The 13,156-nt window shown below is 50.3% G+C and overlaps 1 protein-coding gene across 4 annotated transcripts in view; it reads left to right on the forward strand.

Annotated features, from left to right (window-relative positions):
* LOC125133349 (calmodulin-binding transcription activator 1-like) overlaps positions 1-13,156 on the forward strand; it is a 427,467-nt gene that overhangs the window by 13,342 nt on the left and 400,969 nt on the right. The window contains exon 1 of one of the 4 annotated variants that reach the window (XM_047791460.1): positions 9,610-10,695. The exons of 2 other annotated variants lie outside the window; for them this stretch is intronic. In XM_047791460.1, coding sequence (XP_047647416.1) covers positions 10,480-10,695 — 216 coding nt within the window. In that variant the 5' untranslated portion in view covers positions 9,610-10,479. Of the gene's footprint in view, positions 1-9,609; positions 10,696-13,156 lie in introns of those variants that run through there. One more of the 4 variants, XM_047791462.1, reaches the window with a different exon arrangement.

The raw sequence follows: 13,156 nt of genomic DNA on the forward strand, positions 1-13,156 counted from the left end.
GCTGCACCATAATTTGCCCGTAGCTGTGCCCTGCTGGGGCTCCAGGCATGCTCCTGCCCGGCCTGATTCCAGTTCCTGGGCTCGAGGTCATCTGACTCCAGCGCTGTGGCTTGTATTGCAGACGCTCAAGGTGAAGCGTTGAACTGACCCCTCTCAGCCAGTTGCTTTGTTCCCATAGGCCCGTGTTCGCCCCGGTCTGGTCGATGCCAGAGGGATCCGCCAACCTGCTGATCATTTCAAGGGGCCTCCAGAGAAAGGAGATGGTGGCAGAAGGGAGCAGGGGGCCTGATGCTCAGACTCTTGTCTCCATCAAACAGCGTCAAAGAGTGTTGACTCCACAGTGGGTTTCTTGTGTTCACCCGCAATAGCACATGTTCACTGTAGCTGCAGACAGGAGGCCCGCATCCTCAGCCCGCAGCCTGGTGTGGGGGTACCTCAGCAGGGGGTGGAGGGCCTGTCCCAGGCTCGAGCCTGGAGTGGTGGGGAAGCAGGTCTGACGCGCTGCAGCCTGATGGTCCGCCCAGTCTTCGCCCCGGTGGCTGGAAGGGGCACCAGGCAGTTGAGGAGCCACCGGTGTCTTCCGAGGTTTCCCCTATTCGGATACTTGGGGGCGGGGACTTCCTTGCCTTTCCCCTTGTGGGGGACCACGAAACTGAAGGGTCTGGTCGCCTCTGAAGATGGAGTCTGGGGAGGAAACGGGAGCGGCCTCTGAGCACGTGTGGCTTCCTGTATCACAGCCGTTTGTCTTTCCCTCTGTATCCTGCCTGCATTGCATCTCAGGTGTCTCTCGATTTCTCATCATAGAAAGAGGAAACAAAATTAGCAAACAGCTGGAAGGCTGGAAGAGCACTAGCTTGGAGGTCTGTGTGGAGGGCCGGTTGCCAGCACACCTTTGATGTGTGACTAAACAGCTGCTTGGTGACCATTGTTTCCTAGTGATGACCTTGAGTCTATTCACAGAGCAGTCCTTCCGTGCTCTGCTTAACACAAAGGAGAAGTGTAACATGCTTTAAAGAAACATAGGCATCAGAGCGGTTTTAGTAGTTAAAGGGATTCAATCCTTTTTTTAATAACAGCTATATGAAGTATAATTCATATACCATACAATTCACCCTTGTGAAATACACAAATAAGTGGTGTTTGGCATAGTTAGAGTAGTATAACTCGCAGCACTGTCTAATTCCGTAGCATCTTCATCACTCCAAAAAGCAACCCCTGTGCCTGCTAGTAGCCACTCCTCCCTCCCCTCTGCTCCAGTCAGTCCACTGATCTGCTTTGTCTTTCTGGTTGTGCTTATTCATGGACTCCTGCAACATGTGGCCTTTTGTGACTGGCTTCTTTGCCTTAGCAAGATGTTTTCATGCACCTTATAGCATGTATCAGAACTTCATGCCTGTTGTGGTGGAATAATACTGTTTTCTAGAGAGATCACATTTCTTTATCTCTACACTAGTTGATGGACATTCGAGTTCTTTTCATATTTGGCTACTGTAATCCGTGCTGCTGTGAACACTTGTGGACGTGTTTTTGCTGGACATACGTTTTCAGTTCTCTTGGGTGGACACCTGGGGGTAGAATTGCTGGGCCACGTGGTCACTCTGTGTTTAGCTTTTGAGGAACTGCCAGACTGTTTTCCAGAGTGCCTGCATCATGTTACATTCCCGCCAGCAGTGTTGGAAGGTTCCAGTTTCTCCATGCCCTTGCCAGCACTGGCTATTACCGGACTGCGATTATAGCCATTCTTGTGGACGTCAAGTGGTACCTTACTGTGGTTTTGATGTACGTTTCCTAAAGGCTCATGACACTGAGCATCTTTTCTTGTGCTTATTGGCCATTCATGTGTCCGCTTTGAAGAGATGTCTAAGGCCCTCTCTGCCCATTTTTGAATGGAATTGTTTGGTGTTGCCTTTTGAGTCCTAGGCCATCATCAGTTTCTTGTCAGATGCATGATTTGCAGACATTTTTCTCCCATTCTGTGGATTGTCTTTTCACTTTTTCATTGGTGTCCTTTGAGACGCAAAAGATTTTTAAATTTTGGCTGAGTTTACTTTATCTGTTTTTTCTTTTGTCGCTCCTAGATCAACATAGTGAAGAAACCACTGTCACACTTAAGAAACCATTGCTTAATCCAGAGTCACGCAGATTCATACCTATGTTTTGCGGTCAGAATTTTATAGTTCTGATTCATTTCGGGTGGATTTTGGTACGTTGGGAGGTCGGTAGGCTTCTAACCGCCTCCTTTCCGTGGCACATCCAGCTGTCCCTGTGCCGTGTGTGGAAAAGACCTTTTTCCACCTGTCGCGGTGTCTTGTCACCCTTGTCAAAAGTCACCTGACCAGAAACGTGTGGGCTGATTTCGGACTCTTGGTTCTAATCCATTGATCTGAACGTCTTTCCTGAAGCCAGTACCACAGGGTCTCGATTACTGTAGCTTTGAAATCAGGAAGTGTCTGTCCCCAACTGTTCTTCTTTTTCAAGATTGTTCTGGCTATTCTGGGTTCCTTGGATTGCCACATGAGTATTAGGATCAGCCTGTCAGTTTCTACAAAAAAAGGCAGTTTTGGTGTTGATTGGGACTATACAAAATCTGTGGATCAATTTGGGGGGTTTAAATCCTTTTTATGGATCTGCTATTTGAGAACTAGTACTGGCTAACCCAAGCACCCAAGCATCTTGCCTTAAAAAAAAAATTGTTTTAATTTATGAGTGCAGTAGGCTGCCTTGTTGAAAAACTGTAATTCACTCTTAGCCTGGAATTGGACTTTTCTGTTTCCAAGAGAGCAAAAATTTTCTCACAGAGCCTGCATCGGTTGTCTTCCTGGAGTGTGTGTTCTTTGGATGTGAGAATTTGCTGGTGCCTTGGATGTTTAGGAAAAATGTGGTATTCAGTTAACATTCATTCTGATTAATAGAGAATTAACAGATTCCAGATGTAAATATTTAATTATCAAAGAGTTGAGAGTATGTTACAATAGTATTGTGACATTAAATTTTATGTAACTATTATTATTGGAGGAAAATACTTTAGGGTCTTGTAGTCCTGTGGCCATGGGACTCTTGCTTATTGTTATACTTTAAGGCCGTTCATTTATTCAACAAATAATAAAGTACCAGGCCCAGAGAAGCACAGGCATAGTCCCCGTCTTCAGAAAGCTAACGGGGACACCAGCATTTTTCAAGGTGCCATGTGTGATTACAGCCTGTCCCCAGTACTCAGCTTCGTGCGCCATCTCAGGCACGTGCTGTGCCTGTGCCGGCCACCGTAGTGCATCGTAAAGAGGCGTGGCTAGGAGTTCCCGTTGTGGCCCAGCGGTTAATGAACCCGAATAGCATCCATGAGGACACAGGTTCGATACCTGGCCTCGCTCAGTGGGTTAAGGATCCAGTGTTGCTGTGAGCTGTGATGTAGGTCTCAGGCATGGCTCGGATCCTGAGTTGCTGTGGCTACGGTGCAGGCTGGCGGCTACAGCTGCAATTCGACTCCTAGCCTGGGAACCTCCATGTGCTGTGGACAGATGCGGCCCTAAAAAGACAAAAAAAAAAGAAAAGAAAAAGAGCTGTGGCTAATCTGAAAGATTGGAGGAGGCTTCTTGAGCCGACTCTGGAGGGAAATGGGAATTCGTTGAGGGACGAGTGCAGGGAGGAAGTTTTAGGCACTTGGGTGGCTGGTCGGTGAGATACGTGGGATCACTCTGGTTCTGTAGCTTTGGGACAATCCGGACATCTAGACTCTGGTCTTTACCCCTTCTGGGCCTCGTGACCTTGAGCAAGTGCCTTAACCTTTCTGAGCTTAGTTACTTGCTGTTTTTAGTCTTACGAGGGAGGCCGTGTGTAGCCATTTGTAATTTAGAGATACTGGAAACATACAGAAATCCAGGCTTTTGATGGATGGTATTTATAGAATTCAAAAATAATTATTTGTTCATGACCTTCCCTGGTTGTTTTCTTAGGAGTGCAATGCTGCTAAATTGAATATTTTCTTGAGCATTTTTCCTAGTCTTTGAAATTAGGATTCACTTTCGTTCAGAACACTCCAGAAGCTTGCAGCCTGCAGGGGAGCAGCTGTGGATGTAACTGCGTCCAGGCAGGTCCTGTTGAATGCTGGAGTCAGACACTGGGAGGAGCTGGGAGGACTTCTGGAAAGAGCTAGAACTTGCCCTGGCACACGTGGTGTGTGGTGGAGACATTCTGAGCAGAGAAGATGGAGCCCAGGCGGAACCAGGTGCTGGGAGGAGGCTGGGGTTCCTGGTGCAGGTGGGCGATGAGCCTGGAAAGGTGGGCGGGGTCAGGATGTAGGTGCTTGGACAGTCAGAGGCGCCTGCCTTTTATTCTTGATGTTCCAGAGAGGCTTTTAGTTTGTTCTTTTTGTTTTATTGTTTTTTATTGCTGTGAGCTGTGGCGTAGGCTGGTGGCAACAGCTCCAATTCGACCCCTAGTCTTGGAACCTCCATATGCTGCAGGTGCAGCCCTAAAAAGACAAAAAACCAAAAAAAAAAAGGCGGAGGAATGGGATGATTGGGTAGAGCCAGTTCTCTGTGAAGGTGCCGGTGAGGGCCACCTGCTTCCTCCCCGGCCTCCTCCCCTCTCCAGCCATGTTCAGTTCTTTGAGCTTCTGACTGTCCCAGGGCACCCAGCTTTCTCTTGGTTTTAGGCCTTGCACGTTGTCACTGCTGTGGCTTGGAAGGTGCACTTGCCGTGAAAGCAGAGGCACACGCACTCGCATGTGTGCTCTGTTTTGCTGCCCGTCCCTGTCCTCCGGGTTTCTCGCTGGAGAAGCCTTCCTGACCGTGCCCCCTCTCCAGATTGGGTCCTGTGCCTGTCCCTGGCGGCACTCAGGGCACGTATGGTCTTCCTGCTCACAGCACGTTGTACTTGGGTTGAAGTTGCCTGTTTACTTCTCGTTCTCCTCCAGGTAGATGTACATCTTCAGGGCAGGGGCTTGAGTCCTTGGCACCTGGGAAGGGCTTAGTAAATGGTGGTTGGCTGAATGGATGCTTGAGCAAAGAGGAAACATTGAAGTTGGGAGAAAATAGCTCCTGGCAAGAAAGTCTGTGGCAGTGGGTTAGAAAAAGGAGCTGGTGCGACTGAGGTGTATGTGCATGTGTGAGAGAGACAGTTTTGTGGCTGCTGACCTTGGACCTTTGAGGGATGAGAACGGTTGAAGATGGCTTCTAGCCTTGAACCCCAACAGCTGCAGTTGAGTCAGGCCATTAGCCAAGAGTACAAGAGGGATCTGTTTTGGGGACACTGGATATAGACGTATCGGTTCTGTTCCAGGGGTGCTCTTGGTATGTGTGCCCACAGTGTGACTCTGGAAATGTGGGAGGCATCCTCTTTGTCTTTGTAGGGCCGCACCCGCGGCATGTGAAGGTTCCCAGGCTAGGGGTTGAATCGGAGCTGTAGCCGCCGGCCTACGTACGCCACAGTCACAGCACTGTAGGAGCCGGGCCACATCTGTGACCTGCACCACAGCTCACAGCAACGCTGGGTTCTTAACCCACTCAGCGAGGTCAAGGATCGAACCCACGTCCTCGTGGATACTAGTCGGGTTCTTAACCTACTGAGCCACAGCGGGAACTCTGAGGGAATCATTCATATCACCCTGTTTTTTCTTCTCCATTGACCTTTGAGAGGGCACGGGAGCCCTGGTGATGGGCTCCATAGAGGTCCACCTCCTTGGCACAGGGCGGGGGGGAGAAGGGTGGTGAGTAGATCTGGGGCACTGGAGCCTCTGGTGGAGTTGTACAAGCTTCACGAAAGTAGAGACTTTGTCCTGCTCATTGCTACATCCCTGTGCCCAGGATAGTGCCTGTTGGTTGAAAGAGTGAATCAGATGAATTAGGGAATTAGGAGCGGAAGTCACAGTGGTGAGTGAAATCATTGCGGGAGAAGAGTGGGCCTTGAGGTCAGAAATGTGGTGACTGCTTCCCTTGAAGTGTCACTGCAGGGGAGAGGATCAGTGGTCGGAGAGGGAGTGAGTGGAGCAAGAAGGACGTCAAGGCGGGGACCCTTCAGTGCGGAGGGTTGTGAGGCAGCTCTCATTCGTAGAGCTGTGAATTTGGGTAGAAAAAGGTCCTGGTTTTGTCAGCTCGAGAGCGAGGTGAGAGGATGAGAAAGAGGTCACGAGGGAGAAGGTGATTCTTGCAAGGAGGCTGGTGCTGAATGTTGGTCTGGTAAGTACAGCGAAGTGGTGGCTCAAGTCCACGCTGAGAAAAGACATCACTGGGCTCTGATGGGTGTGTCCGTGCTCTTCGCTGCTGGAACGAATGACCACAAACGGAGTGGTTTAGAAAAGGACGCGTTTATTATCTGGTCCCGTGGGTCAGGAGCTCAGGCAGGGCTTTGCTAGGTCTGCTGCGTCAGGGCCCCACAAGCATGCAGTCCAGGTATTGGCCAGGGCCGGGGTCTCCATTGAAGGCCCAGCTGGGGAAGGACGCTCTTCCAAGCTCACGCTCTTCCCTGCCACGTGGGCCTCTCCCGCACGGCGCTTGATTCATCAGAACCAGCAAAGGAGTGTCTGCCAGCGAGACCGGAGGCACGGTGTGTGGCGCCTGTCGGGGAGGTGATGCCCTGGTGCCGTGTCCTGTCGTGAGAAGTCAGTCACGAGGGCCCGTGCGCACACAAGGGGAGGAGGTCGTACAGAGTGTGTTAACCTCGGGGTGGGAGCGGTGACCATCCACCAAGGCGTGTGCCCAGCACGTAGGGCGAGCTGATGGCCTGGAAGCCACGGGGCAGTTGTTCCAAAAGAGGCCCTGCAGTTGGCGGCCGGGAAGCTTTGGAGGTGAAGTTTCAGGTGAAGGTTTAGGTACATCGTGTCGGCGGCCCTTCTCAGGAAGCCTTCTCTGCCCTCTCTTCATCCCTGATGGATGTTTTTTGGGGGGAGATAAACTTTTTTTTTTCATTCACCCTCCCTTAATGAACCCATACATACCCCAAAGCATCATGAGAAGATGAAACACAAGGCTCGCCCAGGCCACCGCTTTGAGAATGTCGCCCAGGAGGTGATGTGCGCTGTACACGAGGGGCCTTGACGTGGCCCCCTTAACGTAGGTCCCTCTTGAGATGTTCTCTCCTATTCGATGCTAAAGACTGTGTTGTAATTGCCATTGATCAACCCTTCCGCCTTTTGCTAAAACTGAGCTCTGTGTCGGCAGATTCTTGGCCAGGGGAGCTGTCTGCCCTGCCTGCCTTAGGATGTTGCTGAGGATCAGATGAGGCAATTCCTGTGGAAATATTTTGTGGACTGCAAAGTGACTTGCAAACCAAAGGCATTAACTGTGCTGCTTTCCGCCCTGGTCGGTGGAACACACAGACCGACACGTATATTTGCGTCATAACCTGGGTTCATTATGTTGCACCTGAGTTCCTGAGCTGGGCTTTATTTAATACTGTGATATTTGTAGGACCTTTGGAGTAGACTCTTTGCTTTTGTGATACGTGACCCCAAATGCGACACCTTTCAAGTCCTCGTATCCAGTTTTTATTGTTTCCTAAAAATCTGTCCTTGCTGTCCCTCGTCACTCTTGCTTTTCCTTATCTGTCCATCTCTAGCTGTCCTTTTCCCATCTGATCTGTTGCTTCTGATCTTTTCTGAGCTTGGCAACCTGATAATTAAGCCTATTAGAACTGTGAGCCTTAAACAGCAATCAAGCCAGGAGTGCGGCTGGGAGAGCCCTCCACAGTGACGGACGTGAGCCTTTGTGCGGGGACAGATCGCTCTTGGCCCCAGCGTGTGGCTCGGCTTCCTTCCCGGCTGTGGCTGGACCGGGCTTGGGTGAGGCCCACAGCCCAGTTCCATTCGGGGGAGCCCGGCTGCCATTTCTTGGCTGATGCCTCATTGCTTGGCTCGGAGGAACAGTGATGTTGTGGTGAGCTTTTAGTTTGGGGGGCAGTAGCACCTAATGGTGGGTGATGGGTGGCCTGTGGTTCGTGGACCAAGAAAGGTTTAGGAGCAGGAAAATCCTCCCACCAGATCAATATCCAGGCCTGTGCCTGTGCGGTGGTCGGGCTCTTGCCCTTCCCTTAGGCTGTGAGCGCCCAGCGTGGCCGGGCAGGTGTTCCAGCCTGGTCCTCAGGGCCTCCCTGTGCTTTAGCTTTCCTGTCAGAGCAGCTGGTGAACTTCTTCTGCCCAGATGTTTGCCGTGGTTCCTTGTGGGGGAGCGTGGCTGCGGTCATAGGGAGGGAGCCTGTGTTCTGTGGAAGGCAGGAACTCCTGGGGTCAGGTAGGGCGACCCGCCTCGCTTCCCCCTCTGCTCACTCCTGGCCGGTGGCCCCGGGCAAGAGTCCAGGCCCTGCCGTGGGCCCTCCTTTTCCGGAATGGACATGATGGGTCGGCTCTGCTGCCAATTTCACATATGAAAATGCCCGTTACATGCACGTAACATCAACTAGAATGCCTAGCTTATTGGGCTGAAGTTTTACAGCCATTTTTGAGGAGTTAAAAAAGTTATCCTTAGTACTAGTGATGATAAGTGCTACTAAAACAGTGTAATATTAAATTTCCTAGTTTTTTCCTGCATATGTCCTACTAGAATCTATTTATACAAATGACATTTAATAAGTGCTCCTTGATTATTTCAGAATACCAAGTATACTGACGTCCTAGCTAAATTAAATTTATGAAAATTCTAATGATACTGTGATTCCTATCTAGAGAGAAGTTTTTTTTTTTTTTTTTATTCTGAGATCACTTTACGCTTTACATGAATCCCTGATAGTAACGAATCAATTAATGTGATTTCTCAGGTCATCAGTCAGGCTTGATATATTGTAGTATTAGTTCCGGGGTGAGCTCCTTAGACCTGCAGCAGTTCTGTGGTCTGTCTTAGCAGCTTGTTTGCTTTTGAACCCGATTCTCTGTATCGAACTCCATTTGAGAGCCTAGAGTGGTCCGGGCCCCCATTCCCTTCAAGGTTAGCCTTCTGCCTCCGGTTGTGTGGCCCTACTAGGAGGAAGTCGGCTCACACAGTCGTTTGTCCTTTTTTTTTTTTTTTTTTTTTTTTTTTTGGTCTAGGGGTCGAATCGGAGCTGTAGCCACTGGCCTACACCACAACCACAGCAACGCCAGATCCGAGCCATGTCTGAGACCTACACCACAGCTCACGGCAGCGCCGGATCCTTAACCTACTGAGCAAAGCCAGGGGATCGAACCTGCAACCTCATGGTTCCTTGTCGGATTCGTTAACCACTGCGCCACGACGGGAACTCCAGTCGTTTGTCCTTTTAACCTGAGTTCATGCTTTAAGTTTGTCTCTTTCCCATGGGAGAGTTGTGAGTTCTTAGAGTGGCACTTGTAGTATATTTCATTTATGTGTGTATGTGTGTATGTATGTATGTATTTATTTTTTGTCTTTTTGTCATTTCTTGGGCCGTTCCCGCGGCATATGGAGGTTCCCAGGCTAGGGGTCTAATCGCAGCTGTAACTGCCAGCCTACGCCAGAGCCACAGCAATGTGGGATCCGAGCCGTGTCTGCAACCTACACCACAGCTCATGGCGATGCTGGATCCATAACCCACTGAGCAAGGGCAGGGATCGAACCCGCAACCTCATGGTTCCTAGTCGGATTCGTTAACCACTGTGCCACGACGGGAACTCCTCTTGTATATTTTAAACTGCTCCAAAAGAGATAATACGTGAGCACAAATACCTTCCTACTCCTCCGTGTAAGTCCCCCCACTAACCGTTTGTGGCTTGTGTTTAGGGTGCGAGCTGGCCTTCCAGCCTTGGGGGGTCAGAAGCCCGGTTTCACGAGGCCTCCAGAGCCTGGTCCCTGCTGGATCCTGTGGTCCTTTTTTGCTGAGTGGGCCTGTCCTCTCACCACGCAGGGTGGCCCTGGCTCTGTGGTGCCGGGGATCCTGCAGAGTATTTTCACGCCCGTAGTTCTCCTCCCTGGTTGAAAGTGGTTATTGTCTCCTTGCCGGGTGGTTCAGGGACTAGGGGATGGGTAGCAACTCGGGGTGGCCTCAGGAGAGGGGGAGGGAGTCCTTCAAAAAACCGCTGCTCTTTAGTAGACACACCCTCAGCAGGGCAAGAGCTGGGACCACTGCTTTTCCTTTCCATGGACTTGGGGGAATGTCATTCGTCCATGAATTCAACAAATATTTGAACTTGTGTTATGTGCCAGGCATTAAGGATCAAGCACCGAAAAAGTCAGACATCCCTTCAAGGATGCCCTTGATAGAGTCTTATTCTGAGATGTTAGAAAAATAGTTATCAGAGAAGAAGAACTGCTGGGTCGGGTTTAGATGCTAAACGGCCTTCGGGATTAAAGGTGGAGGTTGCAGGTTAACAGAAGACATTTCTGAAAGGAATGACTCTTCTGTAATTAAAACAAAAGCAAAACACCAGTTACAAATGGCGTTGTGGCTGAGACTGCTAGCTGGTCACGAAACCTGTCTCCTCCTCTTGGGCAGGTAGCCAGACTGCATTTCCCAACCTCCCTTGCAATTAGGGGTGGCTTCGTGGCCGTATTCTAGCCAATGGAGGGAGAGCAGAGAAATGTGCCACTTCCAGGCCTGGCTGGTAGAGCCCTCCAGGCACGGCATCCGTGCCCTTTCCCTCTGCTGGCTGGTGCAGGAGAGCCCAGTGACCTGGGGCGGCTCCTCCCTAGGATGGAAGGAGATCTGGGGCCAGAGCCGCTGCTCGGAGGAGAGCTGCCTACTGATCTACTGTTTTGGACTTTACACGAGCAAGAAGTAAATATTTATGGTATTTGAGCCATGATACAGTTTGTTCTAAGAGTTAGCCTCCCTAACTAGGCACGATGCCTAGAAGGCTAGGCAAAACTGGTGAGTTAGTGAAGGTGCCGAGAATGTCGGCCTCTGCCGTTATGTTGATTATTTATAAGTCGTGTTATGTGTAATGATCAGCGAATTATAATCATCAGTTTAAAACTCTTTCACAATCTTTTAAATGTATCACTTCTAATGATGTAACTGGTTTATGGCATTCGATGTGGCCTCTCTCCGTCTGTGTTTTAATAAGCTGTGTGGGTCCTCACTTCGCTTTAAGGGGACTCTGTGGAGACTTAAACATTGTCGGTCCTTATTTCAAAGAACTGTAAATACAGTTTTCATCCTGCAGCTTCTCTACGCAAAAGCCTGTAATCACTTCTCATTATATAGCGTTTGGTTTCATTTATTCCATCACCCAAAACTATATATATTTTTTAGACAGGTAAAGCAGATGTGGCTGTGTGTAGCACTCTGACCTCGGTTCTCTGAAGGGAGACAGAATGAGTAAAACATTTTCTGTGCCGCCAGAGTTCGGCCTTGGTACAGATAGTTACTGAGTTCCTGGACTGCTGTCACCTTGCTTCAGCTTTTAGTAAATCGTGTATTATTTCTTCATTATTATTATTATTATTTTTAGTGTTGTCTCCAATTAAATGTGCTTTTTGAAGGCAGGGAATGTCTTTTAAAGAGCTTCTGTGGCCTCTCTTGGGCACTGCCAGCAGACACTGAACACTCAATTGAGTAACCATCCCAGTAGCTTCTTTAACTTTGTTTGCCTGTGCGTCCTGGTGGAGCCCTGTCTCCTAGCTTGTGGTAACAGACAGAGGGACGTTCTCAGTCTCTTAGGAGTTTGTGGAGTTGTGCAATCAGGAATGCTGGGACCAGGGAGATCTTTTTAAGACACTAATTCCTGGAGTTCCCGTTGTGGCTCAGCAGAAACAAATCTGCCTAGTATCCATGAGGACACAGGTTCAATCCCTGGCCTCACTCAGTGGGTTAAGGGTCTGGCGTTGCCATGAGCTGTGGTGTAGGTCTCAGACGATGCTCGGACCTGGAGTGGCTGTGGCTGTGGGGTAGGCTGGCAGCTCCAGCTCTGATTCTAACCCCTAGCCTAGGAACCTCCATATGCTGCGGGTGTGGCCCTAAAAAGACCAAAAAAAAAAAAAAAAAAAAGAGAGAGAAGAAAAAAGAAAGATCTAATCCTCAATCTTCTAGATCGTCTAGTTCCTGATCCTCCAGGTGTGACCATGGCACCGCTCACGTCTGTGTGTTGGAGGCTGAACGACCCTCCAGTGAGCCACCTGCACCCTCTGGTTGGAGGTGCGATGTTCCGGTCAGCCTCCCGTTTCACTCGTGAGAAAAGAGAGTCGGAGAGTTGCCAGAGTCACACAGCTGTGTATTGTGGTGGTTCCCATCCATGGGTGCATTTGGGGTCACCTGGGGGCCTTTAGAAGATACTGATGGCTGGGTTCCAGCCCTGTATATTCTGGCCTAAATGGTCAGGATTGCAGCCTGGGTGTCAGAACCTTACAGATCTCCCTGGATGATGAAGCAGCCAAGCCCAGAGACCCTCAGCCTCGGTGCTGAGAATCCTGGTCCCTTCCTTCTCGAATCAAGTTGTCCCTGTGCTCCCTGCATGGGCGACCTCCAGAAACAGCTTCCCCTCCCTGATTTTTCACACGGGGCGCCTTCCGCGTGTTCCCCTTGCAGCATTCATCCCACCCAGCACCCACCTTCCCGCTGGCACGTGCCCCCGAGCTTGGGCCCTCTGTCTGTCTTGTTCATGGTGTCTGGCACGGGTGAGGTGCTCCTGGAATATTGTAAAAGGCCCTCGTGGAAGGCATTGCAAGGAGCAGGGACGTGCCCTGGGGGAGGGAGGCACGGGCTCTTCAGATGCATCAGGAGGGCAGCCCACCCTGGTCGGCGGAGGCTCCCGAGGGGTGAGAGGTCTGAGTCAGACCTAGGAGTCAGCAGGGAGGCCAGCAGGAAGGCTCGAACCCAGATCCGATGTGAGAGCTGTGCTTTTTGCCCACTGTGGGGCTTGTCCCGTGGACAGGTCAGCTGAGCGCCCCAGGCCTGTCCGCATGGAGTGGAGCACCGGGCCCAGCTCCCCAGACTCGCGCCTGTCCCTCCACCCCATAGCCAGTCTGGCTTTTAGACATGGTCTCATGTCTAAAAGGGACCCGAGCTCAGTCTGGCCCCTGGGGGGTTGATACCAGGAAGCCGTTGCCCATGTGCGTTTGCTGGTATTGCCTTCTTTGCTCTGAGAACCTGGTGCTTTTGAGGATAGGATGAGAATTTGATTTCACTCTCAACTTCTGTGAGTGAGTTTCTTTCTTGGTTAAATGAACTATTTAGACTTCATTTGTGATGCTAGTGCTATTGAGAAATCATGGTTGGTTAATGGTATTTCTGTACCTTT

This window comes from Phacochoerus africanus, chromosome 8 (assembly GCF_016906955.1).
Source record: "Phacochoerus africanus isolate WHEZ1 chromosome 8, ROS_Pafr_v1, whole genome shotgun sequence".
NCBI lineage: Eukaryota > Metazoa > Chordata > Mammalia > Artiodactyla > Suidae > Phacochoerus > Phacochoerus africanus.